This window comes from Fringilla coelebs, assembly GCF_963513975.1.
Source record: "Fringilla coelebs genome assembly, chromosome: 4".
Taxonomy (NCBI): Eukaryota; Metazoa; Chordata; class Aves; order Passeriformes; family Fringillidae; genus Fringilla; species Fringilla coelebs.
The window spans coordinates 39,611,508-39,637,711 of record NC_140032.1 but is presented as its reverse complement, the minus strand read 5'-3'; the positions used below and the strand labels follow the sequence as shown (position 1 = coordinate 39,637,711).

The 26,204-nt window shown below is 37.3% G+C and overlaps 1 protein-coding gene across 1 annotated transcript in view; it reads right to left on the bottom strand.

The window, feature by feature from the left end:
* The window catches only part of MARCHF1 (membrane associated ring-CH-type finger 1), a gene marked incomplete at both ends in the record, with an annotated part of 82,922 nt that extends 71,758 nt beyond the window's left edge, over positions 1-11,164 (bottom strand). Inside the window, one exon of the mRNA XM_084204229.1 lies at positions 11,063-11,164. Coding sequence (XP_084060355.1) covers positions 11,063-11,164 — 102 coding nt within the window. The remainder of the gene's footprint in view (positions 1-11,062) is intronic.
* Positions 11,165-26,204: the final 15,040 nt, after the last annotated feature.

The window sequence follows — 26,204 nt, the reverse complement described above, 5'->3', positions numbered from 1 at the left end:
TTAGGTTACAGACCAGGATTTTCAGATAGGGAGCACCATTAGTCAATCATGCTACTGGGACATAAGCATTTCTTTAAAAATCACATGAGTATCTTGAACTGGCTATTCATAAGATGAGACCTTCAGCATTTTATAATCTCAGTTCTAAACAAAACGAGCTTAACCCACAACAGCAACAAAACTGAAGGGAAATCATACTTAGTCTAGATAAAATACTCAACCTATCCCATACTCCTGTAGTTCAACACATAATTATTGATGTTTTGACAATTTAGCAATTATTCATGCAATTATAATTTAAATTGATTAATTGAATAGCTCATTTTTCTGCATTTTGTTTTTATCAGCTGTTATTAACATTTCATAAGCATTAATATTTATAGATTACAAAGATTACATGAAGCAATTAACATATTCTGGAATATTATTACCCAGAGAAAACAAACATCAAACAAAATTCAATAAACACAAGTTTCCATAATACAAAAATTAATTCAATTATTTCAGCATCAAATAGGTAATATATTTTATATATATATAATATAGATACAGTTTTGATGCACCCCACTACTGACAGTGCACCCTGGGAGCTCTCAGAAGCACCTGCACTGGGGCTGTTGTCCTCCTCTACTGTGAGTTTGTAATTAAATGGAGCAGCATCAATGCACCTCTGCTCAATGACCTCTAAATTTCACTACATATAAGTTCATTCTGCCTGCCTTCAAATTTACTCAAGACAGAGCCTGTACTCAGGAGCTTCTCTATGAACTACAAAAGGTAACAAGCCTGCAGATATCTCAGTTTTGGGGGGTTTTCCTTTTGTTTGCTTGTTTGGGAGGTTCTTTGTCTAAGGAGAACACAAGTCCAAATTAATGGCTTGTACAGGAAATGAACTTTATCTACAAGCACTTTTTATCCCACAATACACCTTTCCCCCTTATTTACATATTTCTATTACATATTTATTCCAATGGCTATACTGAAAATGCCAATTATGGACTGACTGACAGTAGAGACAGCCCTACAACAGATTCTTCTCCGGGACTTAATCCAATGTGAGGAGCCACATAGTATCCAGGAAGAGTAAAATGGGATTGCATGGAATTAATGCAATCTTCTAAGTCCTTCAATTTTATTTTTTCTCTCAGTATTTTTTCCTTCAAATTTTTGATTTTTTTTTTTCCTTTCTTTAACACAGGAAAGAAAGGGAGGCAAAAGTTCTACAAGCTACCAAAATAATTTCTGTGAAAGGAATAAAAGTTCATATAAAAGAGACAATCTTTCATTTTCAATTCAGATATTTTATAGCAAATTAACTTTTCAAGAAAGACATTTTAATGTGTTTTTTTCACACACAGTTTAGAATCCTAATCTTAAAACAAACAAAACCAAAGTCTTTTCAGGACTCCTGTTTAGTATCCTAGTAAATATTTCCTTTAGAAAGAGGAAAAAAACCCTACATGGACAGAAAATCAGAGACAGAAAAAAGCTAACAAAAATATCATAGCAAATATTTCCATTTCCATTCCACATATCAGGTACCACAGACATGGGATTTATGTAACCCCCAACATAAAATCACACAGTAGCCTAAGTCACGTTATTGGCAAGACTACGCTCTTCACCTTCAGTTTAAATTTCCCCTTCTTAACCTTATCCTATTACTCCCATCTCATACTTTATGCAAGGGCCAGGGGGAGGGAATAACAGATTAACCCCAGAGGTAATTAGCCTAACAAGGTCACAAGCAGTTTTCTTTCTCAGTCAGCAGAGTCAACACAAGCGATTACGGTCAGCATCCACATGTGGCTGTCTCTGACCACACACCCATGTTATGAAATTGATAGGACTGGCATTTCTAAGACAAATATTTGAACACCTCTGAAATTGCAGCAGGGTGCCTGGTTCATCCAGTCATCTCCATCGCCTGTGGATCAAACACTAAACTGCAGCCTGTCTGTTCATTCATCTTGAGGAAAAAAAGCTAAGTCTTTGCGATATCCTTTCCTCCTTCCTTGTATTAATTATCCAAAGTTATTAAATCCTTCCACTATCGACCAGGATAAGTCTAACACCTTTGTCTCTAGAGGACTGAAGCACCTTACTATTTTAAGTGAAATGTTCATTAGTTCATATTAATGAGGCTGAAATAATATAGTAGAAATTACTTTCACAAAGTTACATGGAAGTTACATACAAAAAAAATCAGTGCTTTAACAACACAATGATGATGATTCCTTTTCCGCTCCTGCACTTTCTGTTGCCGTTTTTTGGGAACACCACAATTCCATCTGCAACAGCAAGCGTTCCATGACAATGGCAATACAAAACAGGGACATTTCGATTTCAGAGACTTCCCAGACCATATTTTTGGAAGAATCTGCATATAATGGTTATATTTTATTTGAAGGTATGATATCTCCCCAGACCCTATTCCACACCTCAGTTCTCCATCAAAATCCCAAAGAAAGGGAAATCACACATGTTGCAGATTTCAAGGGGCCCTACTTAATCTTCTACGCTACGGATGCCTCTATGGGATAAAAGGAAGAACGACAGAGAGCTGCCATGAGTACTCAGGCTGTCCCTACCCAGGCTAGGCACTCACATGACAGCCCTGATATGTGCAGGCTCATGATCTGTAGGAGAGCCAGCCCCCAGCCTGGCTGGAACACGGAGCTGGATGTGTGCTGAAATGGATCCAGGATGCTCTGGCACAGCAGTGCAGGGGAAGCACAGCTGCAGAGACGTGCTGCACTGCGTAGCCTCTGGGACACAAAACCAGCACCAAGCCAATTCAGTGCTGGGAGGACTTTTACTGAGGAGAGCAAAGCAGAAGAACACATCAGGGATGCATCTAGGGAGATACACAGCTCCCTGTAGCTGTGCAACTTTCTTCTTCTTCCACCCCTGTCTGTAACAAAACTTATGTACTGATATAGATGCATGAAATGGCTTCTAGGTGTGCACATACAACCCTATTTTCCTCTTAAGAAATACTTGGGAATATTTTTTGCAGCAATCATTACTTTGCAAACCACTTCAGAGTGGGAATGAATCCTATTGCAGAAACTTAGATGATTAGGTAAAATTTCAACAAGCAGGGTTGAAATGCACACACATACATATAGACACTACACAAACTTACATTGCACATATTCACATATTTGCAAGCATGCAAATGGCATCAGTATAGACTATTTAAACAAATTATGCATACATATTTCTGTTTAAAGTACCGAGTTACACAAACTGCAGTTGTCAGCACAGTAGAGAGCTTATCCTTAAGCTGCTGCTGAATCTTGTAATTCAAGTGGTATGGGACAGCAAAATACCATACAAATACTAGGGAATCTGAGGAATGGGAATATAAATAAACTTGCAATTTAACTTGAACATTTAGTATTACCTTGAGATTTTTAACAAGATATAGTGCATCATCATCTTCCACCACCACCTTTTTTCATTTTTTTTCCTAACATGATATGCTTTCATAGCTTTCCTTGCTGGTATTACTCTGGCAATAATGGCAATAACTCTGATGCTTCCCATCATCTTGACTTCCCCACTACGGTGTATGTGTTCACTTAATGATGGGACTGAAGGCTTCACTGAGCTAGAATGAGAATAACTCAATTTCACCTTATAAAAAGCTTAGGTTAATTACTTGGCCCAGTCTGATTTTCTCATTTTCAAGAACTCATTCACCAGATAGAAACTAAATGGTGATGTGGCAATTCCCTCTTATTTCAGGATCTGTAACGCTACATCACATAACCTGGAGTTTTACATACTTTAAAATATAAGATTTTTATGAACATATGAAAAATTTCTAAAAAAATAATTTACTGAACTTTCATTTAAAAGTTATGTGAAACAGTCTAATGCAGTCATAGTTCTCATCCTCAAAGCTAAAAAATTAATAGGTGTTAAATCCTACATTGAGATTATGCTCCTTTTCCCTAAGTGAAAGATTAATGACAGATTTAATTATACAAAAAGGAAACAAACTATGAATAATTTATATGAAATAGATTTGAAGCAATTTTGTGAGCACATGTTGCTGTGAGACACTAGATGCACAAAATATTCTGGGGAAAATAAAGAGTTGAATACAACCCATTCAAACAGTTACACAGGCATTTAACACATTTTGTGTCAATGTCTTTTTATAGTAATTTTATCTAGAGAAAAATATTCTATTGCAAATTTCACTGATAATAAATGCAGAAACCTAACAGCTAAAAAACCTGAAATATAATTTGAGTTATAAAGCTAAATAAAACATAGCAGTAGAATAACAATAATATTAAAAATGATAATGACAATATTACAACCTTACTGCCTTACTGAATCCAGCATTCAGATAAGCTCTTCTTTTTTCCTCCCATATGAAAGTTATTTTTGTGCATACAAATCCAAAGTACTATTAATTTTCTATGTAGCCTCGATTTTTTTTGTTAGAAAAAGCAAAATGAAAACTCTTAAAGTGAAGATTGTCATTTTAAGCCTGCCATAGGGGAAGTCTAACTGAAATCACTGGTCAAATATGTAAAAACTTGACCATATCTTTGTCACTCATAACTAGGTGACACTGGGGGAGACTTACCCAAAAAGCTTTTGCCTACACGTACCCTGCTCTAATTGTTTATGTATGCATAGAAAAGGAGCATAAATGAGCTCTTAACAACTTTACATGCTCACTATCACATTCATGGTGAGAACGTAGAGGGTGATGGTAACCAAGGTTACAACTGCTAATTGGCTTTAAATAGAAGGAAAATCAACAAGATTGGCCTGGGGTGGCATGGCTCCTGAGGCCACTGCCAGCTTAGGCTGATCCTGTAAATTGTAAAGCAATGCATTGTTAAAACAATTGCCCTGTTGGGCAGCGTGCTGCACTGTGCAGAAGGATGTGCAACACCTACAGTACAAGGAGTTTTCATAAATTTCCCATGAACAGATACTTAGGGAAAATCATATCATTTATTATACTGGTGAACAATTCTTTTAAAATTACATTTACTGGTGAACCTTTTAAAATTACATTTCTCTGCATAATCTCTCTTCCATAGCTTTACTGACATGTACACATTGTTTGGCTATTAATGTTACTACTATATTTTTTAAATCAGTTTACAGAGACCTTTGTAGGTATGGTATTGCAGATTTCCTAGCTGGTTCTGCAGTCTTATTCATAAAATCTACTTAATAATTACAGAAATAAGATGATAATTCAGAAGAAAGCAACTCCCTATTCTTAGATAATTACTCTTTTCTCACATCTAGTTTTTGAGTTTTAAATTATGTGGTTTTCTTAAAGTAAATTAAAATACAGATCTTAAATATCCCATCACTCCCTGTCAGATTAACAGTTCAAGGCTTGCAGTATAAAAGGAAATGTAGATGTACCCTATTTCAAAGATTTTCAATGAATTACATTATCGTGATGAAAATCAGGCAGCTAAACACTTCAAACTCAGATGAAGAACTCTTTCTTATTCTGAAATTAAGTTTGGGTGTTTAGATAAAGATCCCAGATTTAAAGAATAGTTAGGGTTAGATGGGACCTTTAAAGATCATCCAGTGATAAATCATTCTTACACTATTAGAATCTCACACAGTTAACAAATATTACAGTTAAATCCCAGATACTCATTTTGTCATCACTGGAGGAAAGCCTGTACTGGTTTTGGCTAGAATGGAGTTAAATTTCATCATCACAGCTTGCATGTGGCTATGTTTTCAAGTTTTGCAGAAAACAGTGTTAATAACTCCGGGTTGTTGCAGTTTTTGCTAAGCAAGGCTTACACCCAAGAACATTTCTGCTCCTCACCCCACCAGCGAGGAGACTGCGGCTGCACAAGGAGTTGGGAGGGGACACAGCCAGGTGAGCTGATCCCAACTGACCAAAGGGACAAATCATGTTCTGTGGTGTCATGCTCAGCACATAAATCTGAAAGGAGGAGGAAGCAGAAACATTCAGATTGGCATTTTTCTTCCCAAATAACTGTTACACATGACAGAGCCCAGCTTTCCCAGAGATGGCTGAACACCTGACTGCCCATGGGAAGCAGGGAATAGATAAATTCCTTACTTTGCTTTCATGTGTGGCTTTTGCCTTGCCTATTAAACTGTCTTTATCTCAACCCTCTTATCTTTCTCACCTATCCCCTCTGCTTCTCTTCCCCATCCCACTAATCAAGTGAGAAAGCAACTGTGGGGAGCTGAGCTGTCAGGGTGAACAGCAAAAAAAAAAAAAAAAAACCAAAAAAACCCCCACTTTTCCTTGTTTAATTATATATCAGAATGACTTTTGACTACTACTAGCCTGCTCAGTCACAATCAGATGTGGCAACATGGGATCTACCTATGTCAAACAGATCATTTACAATCATATTTTACTTTCTCTTGGAGAAGCAGATGGCATCATTTGCTCACCTAAAAAGAAATCCTTCCATAGAGTTAAATCAGACATTTGATCATTTGTCATGACTTCTAAGTTTCATTTGCATATAGAAACACAAATTACCCAGTTACTCACCTGACTATAGCTCCACATTTTTTCACCTGTAATTCTGGTTGGGAATACAACAAGGAAAAGTGGTTCATACTAATGGCTACAATTCAGCACTAAGTACGTGCTCCTGTGCCATTAGCTCCATGTGTTTCACATGATGTACTGAATTAAGGACCAGCCCATGCTCTATGCAGAAAAGGCTGCAAATAACAACTGGGAACACAGATTACAATAATACTCAGGTTATGAACTAGGACCCAGAGAAACACTAAACACTCTGCAAAATAGTCAGACACAGAACTGCTTCTAGACAAATTGCTTAATCAATGTTAATACATATTTACGTATTCCCATCAAAATCATTTGAACCCACCACATATACATATGCTTACAGAATCACAGTACAAATAGATTCTGTCAGCACAGACTGATGAAATAATTTTAAATTTCTTATTTTCAATTATATCCATTATCTTTCCAGAAGACAAAAACCCTGCAAATACTATTGCATAAAATTATGAGCTTTCAAGATCAAGATTCTTATCAAGTAAAGGAAAAAAACATTATTATTCTCTCCCCAGTTCTGGAAAATATCAGATAAAGGGAAAAATAAGAAAGGGAAAAATGAAAAAGAGATGAATTTGCATATTGCCTGGTGAATAGGAAAAGGACAGAAAAGCATTAATAATTTGAATTGATACAGTCTTCCTGTATTAAAAGCCAACATAGCCTAGAGGTTTGGTCTCAAAACTAAAATAGCAGCTACAAAAAAGTATCAATAAAGTGATTGCTAAATCTATGCAGTATGATAAATGTGCTACTGGACAGGCAAGAATACTAAAATTATTAGGAACAGAAAGCTTGATCTGGAATACTGTGCAAAACTGGTCATTCCTGTTCAAACTGGAGCAGGAATAGACAAGACCTTTTAAGATACTCATGGGAATATGGAAACTATGACAAAAAGGGAAAGTTGTATTACAGGTCTCTCAAAATGTGATGAACATTAGAAAGGATGGATCTTCTAAGTTTAGAAACGATGAATACAGAAACAAACTGATAAATTCAGCTTGATAAAGAGATGATCTCTAGCTATCAGAGAAGCAAAGACAATTCCAGGTTTATGTTCTACTACACCAAGTTAACTGACTATATGAAACTGTTTTAAGTTTAAAAAAAAATATTTAGTCACTATGAATCTACAACTATCAATACAAACCCCCAAATCCAATAAACTACAATATTAAACAGTATTTTCTGAGAACTTACGCCTCCTTTGATGGCAGAATGATTCAAAATTTTCAAGGCATGCTCAGAACCAAGAAGCTAGAGTGCCATCTAAAACTGAACACAAGGTTTTAATCTTCAAATGAAGTAGACTAAGATGACAAAGCTTGGGGATGTTATTATAATTAAATTGACAACAATATCAGAAAAAATGTTTCCAAGACTCCTTAGTTGAATTCTGCTAAAATATTTCAGAATTTATTTGATTTGGATGAAGCTAGAACATCTTAACATCAAATAAAATGAAATGGTGCAACTGCTTTTATTAAACTCTTTAAATACATTCCAGTGTTTTCATGAGCTTAATTCTTCTGTATTTTTCTCCACTGCTGTTCAGTGTTCCATTTACTTGCTTAATGAAAAAAGCAATTTCTTAATGATCATAACCTGCTTCCTGCCCTGCAAGCTCCCTTCTGTTTTTCACAGAGAGAAAAATATTTCTTTCCATAAAAATGGACTGGGAAGCCAGCCACATGAGGAAAGGCTGAGAAAGCTGGGTTTGTTCAGCCTTGAGAAAGGAAAACTCAGGGGAGATAAACATTATCATCACATTCCAGGATTTCAAGGGTGGCTACAAAGAAGATGAAGACTCCCTTTTAGAAGGAGTTAGAAGCAGAAGACAAGTAACGGGTACAAGTTGGGCACACTCTGACTAGACACATGAGGAAAATAATAATCCCCAAAGGAAAGGTGCTGGATTCCACAACTCTGGATATTTTTAAGACTGAGCAGGACAGGGTGCTGTGCCATCTTGTCTACATGGTGCTTATGACAAGAAAGGACCAGATGATCCTTGAGATTCCTTCCATCCTGGTATTCTATGATTCTGTGAAAAAATTAATGAGAGTTGCTTGCCATTTTCAGATCAATTTCCTTCGGAAAAGTGGCATTGTGAAATGGCCACTTTGGGGTTTAGTTTTAAATGGAAAATATTTTTCAATGCCTTGGCTGAAGCTCTGACATAAAGATGACATTCTGCTGAATCAGAAGTGTACAAAAAACATATGGCAGAGGTTAAAAAAAAAGATCCAGTCTACATTCCACTTGGCTTCCTTCCAAACCCAGATGGGTCACCTACAGAATAAGGAAGCAAAGAGCTGGGTCTTCATGACACAGACTCACATCAGCACAAGACTCACCAAATAAACCCATACTGAGGGAATCAGCTCCACACAGGAGCTGCAATGCACTGAAAAATGAAGTTTGATTCAGAAAGGGGCTTGAATAGCTCGTTGGAAGTGGCTTTGTACACTTTGAAGAATATAGCAAATTGTTCTTTTTCTGCTGTTTCATTTTTCAGTTTCCAGTGCTAAACTCTGTATCTTCACTCAAGACCAGACAGAAAATTTTTCAGTATTGAAAAGGCAACAACTACTAAACAAAACCAAAATTAATTTCAAACATTTCAGATTAAAAATGTTCACAAGTGAAATAACAATTTTCAGTCAACATCTAGCAAGTTGGAAAGACTTTGCTAGCAAAAGCTTATACTGAATATAATTTTCTTCAGATGTGAGGGATAGAAAACATCATGGTTAAGAGAGTGGGAAGCAAAGAAAATGAAAAGGAAAGCTTGGCAGCCCTCAAGAGACATTACTGCTTTATTTCCTGTTGTGAAGATTATTGTTCTACAGCCAATCACGATATTAAATGACACACAGTATCATCCCCAGTAGTTTATTTTTCTGGCTTTCTTACACACTTCATCAACTAGAGCAGCAGTCTCGATGCAAACTTATTTTTGAGCAAGTTTTAATATTAATAGGGCTAAAAGATGCTAAGTCTATGGACTCACCAGTTCTGAACTGTATTTTCAGTTCATAATTTCTAAATCCCATCTGGTAGATTGGAATGCTTATCTCATGAATATCAAACCAAATTAAATGTTGAATAGCAGTCAAGCAGAAATCAAAACATGCAAATTTCTACATATCCCAATTCCTTAATAGCTACCTCCTATTACTATTAATAGCTAAAGAGTAAAAGCAATTAAATAAAGTTTAAAAATAAAATAGCAACAGTAATTAAATGTGGGGATAATATACTTGGCATCTCTTTTCATAGAATCAATGGTTTTTCATTTCCTTTTATTTCTCTGAAAGTACAGTATTCTAGAGGAAAGTGAGATATAACAATATTCTATGATATACATTAGAAACTATTAAATTTGCAGCTTTTAATGCTGTCTTTTTGTGTTCTCTTCTATAGGGAAACTTACATTCCATATAATTTACCACTGAACACGATATTTTTGCCACGTTAATTAGGGACTTTATGTCACCAAAGCTTCAACAGCTTTCAAGCAGACCATTGTCTCTTCATTTGGACTACCACATGTCTTCAGTGGTTAGGAACAATTATCCACCTTTTAGCTTAGATGTCACCCTGTCCATGTTTCAAGAACTGCAGGGCAGAATTTCCTGATCACTCCTGTTTCTTAGGATAGGGAAATACAGTGCCTATTTAACCCTCATCAATGAAAGGCATATTGAACTGGATATATTTCAAATATTCAGTCTTGCTGTAGCCTGAAAGTGTCAGTTGAATTAAAACAAGCAGACAATTTTTGTTCTTAGAGACAGGGCAGTTGGAAACCTTTGCATACAACTACCAGTTCTTACTCACCTGGCCAGGTCTACTGATGAAAGGGGCTTTATTTCAATGAACAAAAACTGCAGGATTAAAATTCTTATCAATGAGTAACTTGATTCAGTTTCACATAATACATTTTAACTCCACCATGTAAACTGTCAACTTTACATTGCCTGAACATCTACTATCAATAGCTTTGCATGCAGAAACTCAACCATCTCTTGCAACAGCACGTTTAATATATGAGATAATTTTAAAATCCAGCTGTCTGACACAAGTTTAGACACATGATACTTCATGGAACAGGAACAAAGATGTGCCTTTAGATAATGTCCAGCTGTATTCTTCAGAGACCAGACGCCATTGCACTGATTAGGATCACAAGAATGTGAGTGATCCATACTCGGTCACCTCCTGCTTAAAGACTTCACCATTCACAAAACATCAATACTGATTTATGGACACAGCATGCAAGTCAGAACAAACCATGCATAACATAAGAGACAAAAAAAAGCAAACTGAAAGAGCAAACAGGTGTTATATCAAAGGGTTTCACGCACAGAAGAAATGCAAGCAATGGCAAACAGCACAATTTAAAAAATAAATTTAACACCTCTCAAGTTCTGAGCATGCCACCGTCACGAAATGCAACTTTTCACTCACCAAAGTAGAGTTATGTGAAGCATCACCTGAGACCTCGGGTGTTCTTGTGCTGTTTGGAAGTCTGTGAGGGTTACGAGCTATCGCTTGGCACCAGCCCAACATTTTCTCCTTCCACTTATCCCTTCTCAATTTCTGAAATTCTGAAAATAATTTAGATTCCCTGAAACATTGACACTTGGAATTCATTGTGTGCATGTCTCTGGATGCATGCCTTTAAAAATAGCTTTTTAAGTTATATCTGAACAAGCTAATAAACATATTTTTGAAATAACATGTTTTTCTAAATTATTCCAAAGTGCTAAGCCATAAAGGTTAGAAAAGAGTCATGCATTTTCAGAGCACCTTACATGCATTAATACTATTTTAGTGTCAGCAAATACAGAGCCTTCTCTCCATGTTAAATCTTCCTCAAGTTGTAACTTAAATTAAAAAGTATTATTTTAAAGGGATTTTATTACGGAATACCTCCGAGACTAGCACCATCCCAAAAACTATAGAGCATTTGGATACAAACCCCACATTCAGTGACACAAGGAGAAACAGCCCTAAAGCAGTAGCAGATACTAGACACAAATAAACAGTGTGAAATGACACAAACCTCTGTGTACCCATGCTCAGACACTCCAGAATACCTGGCTCATCTTGAAGTGCTATGCTAGGATGTGTTGTAAATAGCAAAAACTAATGCAGGCACACCAGAAATAAATGCTCTGTGCCAAACCCAAATTGCCTCTGAATTTACTTTTAGTTTGAAACAATAACAAAATACCATGTAAGTAACACTACCACATTCTAGTACAGCATGCTATTAAGTGTAAGCAACCTTCATAAGTATGTGTAAAATCTCACAATCTGTTTCTTCCCAACTGAAGTTGGCAATGGAGGTATTCAGTACAAAACTTTGCTAATTAATTACAAAAAACAACTTTGAACAATTTTATTCTCAACATCTGAAGCAATTTCTAATCTGGTTGTTTATAACATATTGCAATTTAAAATGTGCTATTCTGTTATTTCTGAAACATGAAACATAATAAACAGGAAGATTAACCTACCAGACTGAGTGCCTAGTACTCCAAATAAGGGTAGCACTAGACTGAATAAAACTGGAAAATAATGGAAAAATAAATACAATAATGCTGAAGACCTACCATGGCACTATGCAGCATCATAGAATACTATGCACTTGTAACTTAAGTTTATTTTTTCAGCAATATATCTCCATGCAGGACATAAATTATGCATATATTTACAGCAGATTTTATCTTTCCAGGTTCTGAGTCTGACAAACTACAACCCCTTTCTGAATAATGACAGCTCTACCATTTCCACACTTAACCATTAATATATAGTTTTCAAAGTATGAAATGCACAAAGCTGTATTCCCCACACAACCTCATGGAACTGAAAGAAATAAGTAGAAATCAGCCTTAGCTTTATTGCACTGGAGATGACTAGGTGAGTGGGACAACAGATTAAATGATTTTTTTTTTTCAATTTTTTGGTTCCTTGGAATCTAAATGTGAGATACAAAATCATGCTCAGTAAGAGATCAATCAATCCTTTCTATACTGCCTGTACCCATGAAGACAAGAAATCATTTGAATATAAGTACACTTCTATTCTGGCCTCCTTGGTGTGCAGAACCCTTTGGAAGATTTGCAATTCTTCCTTTTTTTGCCCTGAGCAATCAAAATGACTGCCACTGTCTAGATCATAACTGAAAGAAGGATTTTGCTCTTGCTCACACACCTGAAGAACCATCACAAATCTCCTGAAAACAGTCTAAATTCATCATCTCTAGATTTGTGAAAAAAGTAGAATAATTACTTTATTCATATTTTTAAGGTGAGAAAATTTTTACTTTCAAGTTAGCCAAGCAAAGAGACACACAATTATTGTTCATCTTTTACAACATCAGTGCTAAAAAAAAGGGGGGGGGTTAAGGATGATGTATTAAAAATTAGCTACTTGTTTGAAATAAAAGCATAATATTGCTAAGACAGTCACAAATCTAGCAAGAGAAAAGAAATTACATGCTTAATTCAGGAGCACAGTCAGATTCAGGTAACAAAAGTTATGATTTTCAGTCCTTACCAGAATCTAACCGCTATCACAGAACAGCAGGAAATTGAACACAAAACACACTGTTCTTTATCTAAGCTAAGTTTTATTCTCTGTGTTCAAGGATTCCCAACAGTAATCAAAGTGATGGTATTTGTCCAGCTGCATGATTTGGCAGACCATCAAATATTCCAGGAGCAGAGCTACAGGAGTACAGAAATACAAACAGCCTCCACTGCTGAGCTCTGCTAAGGTAAATACAGTCACTGGTATTCATTATGCATTGCTCGTCTGAGTCTTACCAAGCTGTGACTTCTAATCAATTATTCTAATTTGAATAAAACTATTAATTGAAGGGCTGGATGCAATAGAAATCTCTGACAGCTTCTGCTATTTCTGTGTCACAAGGAAGCCACTGGCTTCTCTTAACCAGCCAGTTATTATCCTATGACTGCTGTGTTTCACAGGGACAATTCAGTGCAGCTACAGCATAACAACATAATGACACTTAAACTTTCTACCAATAAGAAGCTCAACCTCAGGTTTTAAAATTGCTTCTATATTAAAAAATAAATAAATTCATATTATAATATAAGTGATTGTGTCAACAGCTGTAAAAGTACTGGTTTTTATTTTCAGTGTAATACCTCAGTGCTGTGGTGATTCACCAGTGGTTCTTTTAATTCAGGGGGGGGAAAAAATTACTTTCCACGTACAAACGTGATAATTACCTGTAAAAATTTATATAATCAGAAGTGCTGAGGACCTTCTGCCCCTCCAAACAGAGTAGTAATTTTTTGAGTCCAGCATCGAATTAAAATAGCACCAAAGGCCACCAGGCTAGAGAAGTCTTATCTTCCTGACTGATATCTGCAGCAACCCTAAAGTACCTCTATAATACCCAATAAAATGCCTAATGTTCTAGCCTCATTACAAACAATGCAGAAACCAACAGAAAACAAGTACACATGCACAAGAATCATTAAGTTGACACCTAGAGTGATGGCACCAATCAAGACTATAATGGTACCAGCTTTCTTGAATAGCTACTGGATACACACAATCAGACACCTCTACATTAAGTGTGTGCGAGATTCTAAATTCAAACATGTCATGTTTATTAATGACTGTTTTCAGAAGTGCTTCTAGGGCACTACTGGAAGAGTAAACCCAATTATGCACATCTAAATGCCTTTCCCTACCTGTTAAGGCAAAATAGAGTTGTCATTTAACTTAGCTATGCAGCTCTTTCAAAACATTGCTGCAGAATCAGCACCCCTCTCCAGAGTATTAGACATTATATTACAACCAAGTTTTCTAGAACTTATAGTTGGTTTAAGTTTGCAAACTGCCAACTACAGCATATTCTTAAATTAATACCTATATTATCTAATCAATTTTCAGAAATTACTTTTATGGTCATGTACCATAATTATCCATGTACCATAATTACTTCTAACTAAATCCAGCCTTCGTTGATTTGTTCTTTTCTCTTATACTCCAAATATTTTTTTTAAGTTGTCCTTAGTCCTTTAAGACTTTGATTCTTTTCTGTTCCAACTAAGGATGCAAATTTCACTTATTAATTCAAACAATTCCATCACTGAAAAGAAATAAATTTAAGATGACTGGTACAAAAATTATTGCACCTGCTGCTTTGTTTTACCACTCCATAACTACTATGCTCAAAGCATGACAAGAAAGCTCTAAATGTTTTCAAAGAAAATAGTCTTTTGGACTACTACTGATTTAAATTTTGTGGGTATATTTGCCTTCATAGTCATACTCGCTTTTTCCCCCCACAAGGAAGAGTATCTCTTTTGTAAAGCAGAAAGCAATTTTAAATCACTCACAGCTCTTTAGAAAAACCCCAAAAGGGTTTTTTCCCCATTATAAAATTTTGCATTGTAATTTTGCCATTTTGTGCAGACTTCAAGAAGAAAATGTTGAAAAATGTATATGTTATGGCAATTGATTTAATGTTTAAGAAACCCCCACCTTTTATACATTTAGATTCTGCATAAACATCTCTATTTGCTGATGCAGTTTTTGAACTACTTTCATAAGCAACATCTATTCCATCCTCAAGTGTGACTTTGCTGTCTAAAAGGTTCTTGCTGTCAATATCACAGCTACTCTTCATGGGAATGCTTTGCTCACCCAAGGTTAAACATCTCTCTTGAATTTTCCTTAGACCTTCAAAAAGCAGTGCAACTGCATGTGCTACTGCTACAGGTGAGCAGTGAAAGGGTGCCTAACCCCCCTCAGGACCTTCCATGTAAATTTTAAATGCATCAAACTCCCAAGTAGGAAGGACAACAGCCTTGATATGAACAAAGAGTTGAGAACAAGATCAAAGGACATGTTTTTGCTTTGTGAGTTTGCAAATATTTAGCCATACATGACTGCCAAGCAGCTTAAATCAAAGCTTCAACCAACAGTAAAGACATGACTGGTAAATACACCTGATAAACCATACCCAGCACTTGGCAGATGAAAACTCTTCAGGGAAGATACAGAAATAGGAGAAAATGTTAAAATGCAAAAATCCACATGAAGCTAAAGCATTAACTATCTCATGCAGTTATCCATGCAATTACCCAAATGAACAGGGCATAAGAAGTTACATTAAGTCTTTAATGGACTTTGTTCTGCTTATGAAAAATTAGAAGTTATTTCTCAAGGTTTCTTCCCATTCTTATATGATTTATTTACAGAAGAAGAAGGGTATATTTACGCTGTAAAATCAAATCCACTTTGCATCAGGCAGAGCTCACTAATGAAGTACAAGAAGAAGACAAAGAGAGAACTTTTTTTTTAAAAAAAGCCCAATAAAGGTTAAATACCTGAAAGACATCATTTAACCATTAAACACCACTGCATCAAAGGACAGATCATTAATGCTGAATTTAAGTTAACTTTTAAGAAAAAAGAGAAAATCAGATTTCATTGCAATACCAGAAGTATACACACCAAAAAGTTCTTAAGGCCGTGCTTGGTCAAACAGAACAAGTATCTCCCCTTTTTGACAGAGAAGCATTTTTAACAGAAGCTTTTGTGTCAAATAGAAAATTCTTGGCAGCTATAAACAATCTTCTGACAATACTAAACACAGAAAGCTCTTGCTTGTGAGCAGTCCAGATACTGCTCCTGTGAGAGGTCAGTGACACAGAACCCACACTAGACAGTGGTAATCACTGCTGGAAAGAAGGGCTTATCCTCTGGTTTAGGTATCATGGCCCTTTGTAACACAATCCGTAAGAATTCCAGGGCAGGACATGCCCGTGCTACTTTATCTTTGCTGGTCTCCTCAATTTTTCTTACCTCACCTCAGATTGTTTTCAGAATCTCTTTTAGGGTAACTTCAGCCATCATTAGCATCAGTCATTTGCTCTCATACTCTACTATATAATTTTATAAAACACCATTTTATAAAAAAACATTCTGTAACTAGTGAGCATTGCAGACATATCCACCAATACGAGGTGTTCTCTGACTGATCAATATCATGAAATAGCTAATCTGAATGCTAGCTGGTAGAAAATTCAGGGTCACCTCTGTAAACTGAAGTGCTGCTATTTTCTTCTAAAAACTAAAGACCTGAATTGTAATTAGTTAGAAGGTAAAAATTGATATTCTGTTGGAAGGTATTTAGAACACTTACTGAAGTTAAGTTGTATGCATTATAATCAAGAATATTCTGCTAAATATCTTGAAGAAGACTTTTGTTGCCATCAAGGGTATACCACCTTATAAGCTGACAGAAGAGCCACATGTGTTAGGAAAATTTGTGACAGATTTACTAAAGGAGAAGATTAGGAATCCTTTTTAATAAAGATTAAATAAGGCCATTAAGTAACTGTTCACCCCTAAACTAACTGAAATATACTGAAATACACCACCCCCTTCTAGTGGATATTGTGACCATGACTTATGATCTGACCTCTGCTAGTAGAAAGCCATGACAGATGGCCTATTCAGGGTTTCTTCAGGATAAACAGATTTAAGTTATAAATAATTACTGGCCTACTGGCCTAATACTGCAGTTACTGGTAACAGCTTAAATAACTAGTTCCTTACATAAGTAAAGATTACAGTAACCTAAAAGCTAATAATTATGTGAATAAGCATTTGAATAACATATTACTTCGATAATTTTGGACCAAAATTTCCAGAAAACAAATACAGACGTAGGACTTAGAAAAGAATGCATGGAAACAAAAGTATGACTCAAAGAGATGACTTCTTTTTTAAATGGGCTTCTCATTAGACAATAATAATGGTGGCATAATTATTGTAAGCAATTATTCTTGTTGCTCTGGTTGCTGCCAAAAAATAACCTGGAGAAATTGAGTAGGGAAAAAAAAAGTTGAAGAATTATGCAGTCCTTCTAGTTTTTATGTTTGTAGTTGGGAAATACACAGAAAAGTTTTGCTGAAGAGCTAATAAATCTGGAGAGGTGCAAGAAGATTGGATGAATACCAGTATGGCCCTCTAAACTTAAATTAGTGGGATTCTCAAAAGTGTCTTCCAATAGTTTCAAATTAAGCCTGAACCTAATTTATTACAATGCCAGACCATAATGGTTTACTATTTATTTTCCATAGAGAAAATTGGGGTGTGCCTCTTTGTAAGATGAAAACAATGCAGTACATGCAGTTCAAATCATAACTCACACAGCTGTCAGCGAGCTAAAATTCACACAGCCCATATGCACATCACAGCTATAATATGCCACTCCTCACAAACAAATTTTAAAATATTAAAGATGTTGAATTTGTTGTGCTTGCTAATTAAAGTGTAAAACTAGACACGGCATCAGTTTCTCTAAGCACACTGTAAGTATTCACCCTCTCACAAGTCTTTCCAAAGAACCTCGAAGGAAGACGGCATTGGCAAGATTACTGACAACATAAAAAGTTATAAAACAGAAACCTTGAGTGCAGAGCAGAAAACAAACACAATGCTCGATGGCAGAGCATTGCTCCCTGGCTCCCTTTAGAGACTGGGTGAACACAAAGATTCCTAACTCTGGGGTGGCTGTGGTGCAGCAGCTCAGGCAGCCGAGTCTCATCCTGAAGATTTGATCTCTACCCCTGACAGCCCTCCCCTGACTTTGCTACCACTCACACTGCTTCCTACCAGGCTACACTGAACCCTGGTGCTGTCACTGAGCCAAGAGCAGGCAGCACAGCACGGCACAGAGGTGCCCATGCAGATGTGCAGCGTGGCCTGGCACAGCTGTGCAGCAGCTGTTCATGCAGTCCCGTGCAAGGGCCCTGCTCCAAAACCTGTCCAGCTGCTGTACTGAAGAGCAGCTCCATGGCTAAGCCATGACACCTTCCAATTAACTGTCCCTTCTACAGCTGGGGTAGAACAGCAACAAGCTTTAGTTTTCCTAAGATACCTTACAGCACTGATGACAATGCAATTCCAACACGTAGCCCAGACATGGACACTGGGATTGAGGGCGACCTCAGCGAGTTTGCCAACCCCACCAAGGTTGTTCTGGCAACACCCTGCTGGGAAGGGATGCCATCCAGAGGGACCTCGTCAGGCTTGAGGTATGGAAACCTCACGTCCAACACGGCCAAGTGCAAGGTCCTGCACCTCTGCTGGGACAATCCCAAGCAAAAACACAGGCTGGGCAGAGAATGGATTGAGAGAAGCCCTAGAGAAAAGGGCTTGGGGATGCTGGTGGACAAAAAGCTTAACACAACCTGGTAAAACGCACTGGTAGCCCAGAAAGCAACCCCATCCTGGGCTGTATCTGGATCAGCATGGCCAGCAGGCCATGGGAGGGGATTCTGCCCCTCTGCTCTGCCCTGGTGAGACCCACCTGGAGGGCTGCACCCAGCTCGGGGGCTCCCAGACAGGAAAGATGTGCGCCTGCTAGAACAAACTCATAGGGCTGGAGCACCTCTCCCATGAAGACAGGCTGAGAGAGCTGGGGCAGTTCAGCCTGGAGAAGCCTCAAAGGAGATCTTGGAGCAACCTTCCAGAACCTAATGGGAGCCTACCAGAGAGCTGGAAAGGAACTTTCTAAAAGAGTTCCCGGAAAGGAACTTTTTTTAAAAGATATGACAAACAGTAATGGAATTAAGCTGAAGGAAGGAAGGTTTAGATTAGACATTGGAAAAAAAATTCACTGCTGTGGGGATGGTGAGGCACAGGAACCAGCTGTCCAGAGAGGTTGTGATGTCCAGAGAGGTTGTGATGTTCTGTCTCTGGGAGTGCTGAAGGCCAGCCTGGATGAGGCTCTGAGTAACCTGGTCCAGAGGAATATTTCCTGCCTGTGGCAGGGAGGCTGGCAGTAGGTGATCTTTAAGGTCCCTTCCAACCCAGAGCATTCTGGGATTCTGTGACTTGTACTAAATGCCTCCTCAAGGGTAACCATGTTTTTGAATTAACAAGATCTGGAATCAAAGCCTTCCATGGCCTGGATGTAATTCACTGACACAGAATCTACCTTGTGCATAAGTATTTGCCCTGGCTGGCTGTTTTGGTTGTTTTTTCAACTTTCTCACCCCTCCCAGTGCACAATTATTCTCCCTGTTTTCTGAAAATTTCTCTTTTCATTTACCAACTCTGGCTTGTTCTGCCTTTGGCACTTATCAATGTGTACGTTTTGTTTAAATCATTTGAATATATAGCATTTCTCCAATATAAAATAGCTTATTGAGCTGGTACATAGCCTATACCTTCTTTCTTTGGCTTCTCAGTTCTTTGAATTTCAAATTTTATTTATTTAGAAATTTAGATGTCTTACACTGAATTCAGATTTTTTTTTCTTTAAGGTTCTATTAAAGTTTTTGTTATTTTGACACTTAGCTCTCTGTTTTACCATTCATTTTCATATATATCTGTGTCTCTAATCAGTGTTTTTATATTAATCTTTCTCATTTGAACAAGCAAGTAACCTTCCATTCTAGTGCTTGGTTTTTTATTATCTTCAGAAAAATAAATAAACTAGAAATATTTTTTTAAAGAGTTAATAAATAAAAATTTCACCAATAAACTTCTAACAAGGTAGTAGAACCAACACACTTACGCAAGTAATTAAGCATTTAGAAAAGCACATCTACAAAATCATACATCTTGAACAAATAATTTTCACCACATTATCACAGGACTTGTTTACAATTTTGAAATAGATGCCATGCTGAAAAGCTCAACAAGCTAGCTGGAGTTCCCAAAGCCATTCCACTCTCTTGAGATTGAGAACACACACTTAGCAAGCACTAACTCAGTGGATAAGATTTTATTAAGGACCCTTTCCCTATATACAGCTCTACAGAAAATAAGCATGCTTCAGGAAACACAAAATAATGGTAAAGAGAGATGAATGCAAAAGCACATGCAGGTAGGTGGCCTACATTCAACTTGAACACTTAATTAGAAAGCTAAGCAGAGAAAAACTAACTTTTAAAGTAAAAACTGTATTTAACCACAGGCCAGCCACTCACAAACCAGGGAGCATTTCAAGAAGTTCTTAAGGGGAAAAGAAATGTACTGGTGAAAATTATTACATACAGACTACTGTTGTTGCTACTGAAGTACTCATTTTAAGAGTCTCCAAGCACAAAAGGAAGAGCCCAACCTCCCTCTCCCTTAGGCAATATCTGGGATATAAAAAATCCAGGTCAGGCCCCTCATAATTGGGTAGAAGTCAGTGGGAAGAAGCAAAAGATAAATAGAAAAGTGCCAACAAGATACTCAAACAGTGGGGTCAGACACACCCATGTGTGATGTGAAAACTGGGAAAACAAAACATGCACCGAGCATGCAATAAAGCAAAGCACCTCAGGAATCTTGCAGCCCAGCACGCAGTTGGTGAAGGACAGTCTTGCTCATCTCAAGCCCATGCTGAAGCTATGCCACATTTTGAAGCATCAGGATGTCCCCAGACCATCAGAGGAGAGGCACTGGCATGTTCACAATGACAATCCATTTCTCTGTGCCAGCACAAAGCACTACGATATGGTGTGGTCAGGGTGGGGCAGGCTATTCTCAGACACAAAATATATTAATTCCCTGCACAAGTATTTACTTAAGTCTTTACTGGCAACCCATGGGACTCCAGTTTGCATAGAGAATTATCAGTTGTTGCTAGTACAAACATCATGCGTTTTAATGCCTTATGTTTCCTGCACTGTAACAAAAAATATATTTTCACAAAAAATTTACCTCTAGCTGGTGTCTAAGATCACACTAGCAAGTAAAACATACAGTTTCAATTTTTTGCTTCTCTTTAAAAAGGACATTTACATATAAGTTCTATCATTAGACAGAAAGAAATACATCTTTCTGTTATCATCTAGGTAAAATTTCATCCCAAAAAGAATTTTTCCCAGCCAGTAAAAGCCCATGACTGCAGTATAGAATACAGAATGATGGTGCCAGATCAATATTGCTTTTCAGCAGAGCAGAAGTTTTACTACAGAAGAATTTCCATACAGTTTTACAGAAAGAACCCCACAGTCCTTAAATTTACAAGAGTACCAAAGAAGTCCTGGAACAGAAACAATACTGGGAATTAAAACACATTTTACTTCATGTAAGCTCAGTACAGCTGTCAAGAGGCATGGTATCAAAAGTGTGAAAAATACACTCTCTTTTTTCATTTGCCACTGAAGTGCTCCCATGCTGGACTACCAGAATATACACTTTTCATATTTATAGACTGGTAAAACCAAACTAAGACTGCCTGCTAGGTGACAAGCACAATACTAGGATCCTTATTCTCAGCCCCACTGACTTTTTTTTGCCATTTCTCTGTTCTACTTTTTTGTGACTGTTTGGCTAAAAACAATAGTTATTGGAGAGAGATCAAACAGAATCTTTTAGACATTTCTGAGCTAATTACAGCAGTAATACATTGTTATCACTAAAAACCTGTCCAGTAGGTTTTGCACTGATCATATCACAGAATCTGCTGAGTTGGAAGGGACCCACAAGGATCACTGAGTTCAACTCCAGCCCTGCACAGGAACATCCCCAACTCACACCATGTGCCTGAGAGTATTGACCAAACGCTTCTTGAACTTCATATCAAGAATTCCTCAACTACATAATTCTAACAAAGTAATTAAAATAAAAATATTGCATAATGAGTCATCACAGACCTATTGTTGTCACAGATTTGTATTTCAAACATATCTGAAGATATACTGTATATCTAAATATTTATGTTGCAAAATTCTAGTTTTTAACAGGTTTATTGATATTATCAATAAACTCTGCTGACTGTTTATAATGGGGAATCTCAGATTAACAGAAGATTGGTTTCACTTTGAACATTTAAAGTAGTTTTGCTTGACAGTACTGCTTGCTAATAGTGAGGCATAACTATAATCACCATGAACAAAAGCTACAAGTAAATTTTAATTTATTCTGGCCTATTGCATCACAGGGGTTTGATCAGTTAGAACTCACACAGAGATGAAACCTGGCCTCGACTCTTTGGCTTCACACAAGAAATGAAGGTGGCCTAAGCAATTCGTGCTGTCACTACCTTTAGAAAAAACAGCATTAATGGTCTTCAGAATAATTAAGCCAGGCACCTTCTGAATGAGCTAAATCTAAAATGAAACAGATAACCATAAGGTAATAGGAATGTATGGGCAGAATACTAATAAGGTAAATCCTGCTTCTTTGATCCCTTCCAGTTCTTGGTGGAAAGTCAACAGTATAATGAAACAGGAACAGAAATTACTATTTACCTGGACTCTCAAAGAACTTCAGGTCATACCTTCCTGAAAAAGATATTTAAGTAAGTAATCATAGGCATTATGCAAAGGTCTGTGTCAGACAAAAATGTCTGTCTGTTGAGCAACAATAGGCTGAAACAGGAATATACGAGCTATTTCTGTTGTGAAGAGAAGAGGTGTTCAAGGTTTTACTCCAGGGTTTTCCTGTTTTAAGCATTAGGAATTCTTGCTTGAGGAAAGTTGCTGAAGCAGACAAAGCAAATAAGTAGAGAAAAAGATCAAAATTAGATTATTATACACGCACCATAACTTCATTGACAGGATCACATGCCGCTTTTCCTTGCATTACTTCGTACTCAAATGGAAAATAATCACTTCACAGAGAGCAGGAAAAGAACCCATAACATGAAACCATGTTTACTACACTGTCCAGGTTCTTCTTCAAAAGATGATTTCCTCACAGGTTTTAGTATGGCATTAATAAACACCCAGAAAAGTCTCCTTTACCCACATGTGCCCCACCATACAAGTTGCATATTACGTGTGCCTCTGACACAGTCACAGACAGACAGCCTGGTCTGATAGGACTGCAGACATAATTTCAAGGCTGGAAGCAGTTTAGGTGTGAAGTGGTTATTAACTAACACCACACACAAGCTGGTTTCTGGAAAGCCACAGGAGCATTGCCCTGCTCAGGAGCCACAGCCTGTGAAGGCTGTCAGCAAAGCCACAGCAAGAACATGTGAAGACAGCTGGGGCCACACTGCACCTGAGCAAAACATATCTGAAACTTAAGGCACCAGAAGATTTTGTCAAAGGATGCCCAAACAGTCCTGTATCTGTGTTTTTATTCCAATGAAAAACTGATTGCTTCCTGTCCAAGTTCGCATACATTAGTTGTAAAACTTCACAGAAATCATTTAGGTGACAACTCAGAATTAAGCTTCTCCTATTGTTCTGATTCTCATGAAATACAGGTGCCTACCTGTACACCTTTTAAGGAGAAATGCTCCTAATAATTACTTCTTCAGGATTTATGCTATGAGCAACCTTTACTGGGACTGGATGGAATGAGAATTAGGAGGGAAGATTTCCTCCCTGAAGTATTCTCCCTCTTTGGCTCTTTTACTGGAAAAAAAATATACTGACATTTATTCTTTTATGACTTTTTCATTAATGTTAAGCACTCATTTTAAACTTGTGACATCCATAAACTTAATTTGTGAGGTCTTTCATAGATATGTGGCTTTGTTTTTCACCTCTGCAACACATGGTATTTTACATTACAAGGAAGGAGAATAAAACCTGTCTCACAATAACCATTCATATCTTCCCAATCCTACCATAACCAGAGGCTAAGGCAGTGCTGTACATAATTTACAGATCTTAAGAGGGCTGATAGACATGAAGTTCTATGTGCCAACAGCTTTGCCCTTGCCAATGTACAATGTGCCATTAGAAGATCTGACCCAAGCTGTCAGGAATCCTTCATTCACCAGTAACAATCTAAGGTTTTGTGGCTTTCAAATCCTGTTAATCCCTAATTCTAAGTGGAAAACTTGGTGAAAACCCTTAACATTATGTATCTTCCTCAGCTATCTAGTTGCCTAGATCCCTGAATTTTTAACTGGCTTTGTTCTACCTTAACAGTTTTGCACAGAGTAAGGAACATATGGGCTTAATTATTTAAGGATTTCTAAGAGTTTGGAAAAAACAGTCATCGCATATTTCACAATTAGTTTTCACCTAATTAAGCAAAAATAAATTATTTGTTTCAAGAACTGACTCAGTGAAATCTGTCATTCCCTATATTTCAAGGATTGCATGAGTAGGGCAATTGACTGAAAAACCCATGGGAACACAGCTGGTGATTTTACAGCAACTTTTGAAGGCAATGAAAAGTGTAAACTTCATCACCTTTACCACATTCTACAATTTATGTCTCACATAGAAGACAAACATCTGCTCCAGAAATTAAAAAAGAAAGAAAGGAAAAAAATCCCCACAGTAGAGTAGATCAAGATTTTTCTCAGTTTAGCAGGAGAAATGAAGACAGTAACAAATCTGAATAATCTTTAGCATCAGTAATTTTAAAGACAAGCAATATCCAGTAATTTTTAAGAAAGTTTACTGTTCTGTATTGAAATTAAAAAAAAAATCCCACAGAAGACTCAAAGAAACACTGGTTTCCAAGACAATATATACATATTATAATCTTCTGAGACCATCACTTTATCATAAGCTGACTAAAACACCCATATAAACCTTCTCCTGTCATTACACTCAATTTCAGCTCATTTAAAAAAATATTTTCAGTCACTAAATCTTTTTAGGGGCAAAGGATTGCATTCATAATTTTGTGTGAATTGGTATTTCTACTCATCTTTTAGCCATGAATGGGTCAGCTTGATAGCCTCGCATTTGACTTACCTTCTTTATTTCAAATATCAAAAATAGCTAATGCTGATTTTTAAAAGTCACTTGGCCTCTCTGCCATAATGGCAATTGAGAGCTCCCTTGCCTCATTTCAATGACATTTGACGAATCACAAATTTTAACAGAATAAATAATTGAATTTATATAATGTATGTTAAAGAATGGGAAGGAGCTTGTATCACAAGGGATCACTAAATTTCTTGCCTGATCACACTTTTGAGCAAGCAATTTGATATTCTATTTGCTATAACCACAGGACTCAGCAAGACCAGTTTGCCTGATGCACGTTAAACCTCTCTCTATAAAAGGACTGGAAGCAAACATGCAGTAGAAGGCATAGCATTCTAAATATTAGAAGAATCATCAGTCTCATGAGCTGTGATGTTGCTTGACAGAATAACAGAATTGTTTAGGTTGGAAAACCCTCTGAGATCATCAAGTCCAGCCATTAACCCAGCACTGTGAAGTCCAGCACTAAATCAGATCCCCGAGCACCACATCTGCACGTCCCTCCTTTAAACACCTGCAGGGAGGGTGACTCAGCCCCTCTGTTGGGCAGCCTGTTCCTGTGTTTGATCAGCCTTTCAGAAAAGAAGTTTTTTCCTAATATCCAATCTAAACATCCCCTGGAGCAGCTTGAGGCCATTTCCACTGGTTCTGTCACGAGTTACCTGGGAGAGGAGACCGACCTTCACCTCATTACAACTTCTTCCCAGGCTGCCCCCGAGCCTCCTTTACTCCAGATGAGACACCCCCCACTCCCTCCTCCCAAAATTTGTGCTCCAGCCCCATCACAGGCTCCAGCACACCTCAGTGTCTTTGCTGTAGTGACTGGCCCAGAACTGAACAGAGGATTTGAGGAGGGGCAGTGGCTGCCCTGGTCCTGCTGGCCACACTACTGTGGACACAAAGTCTCTGAAACGTGAAAGATG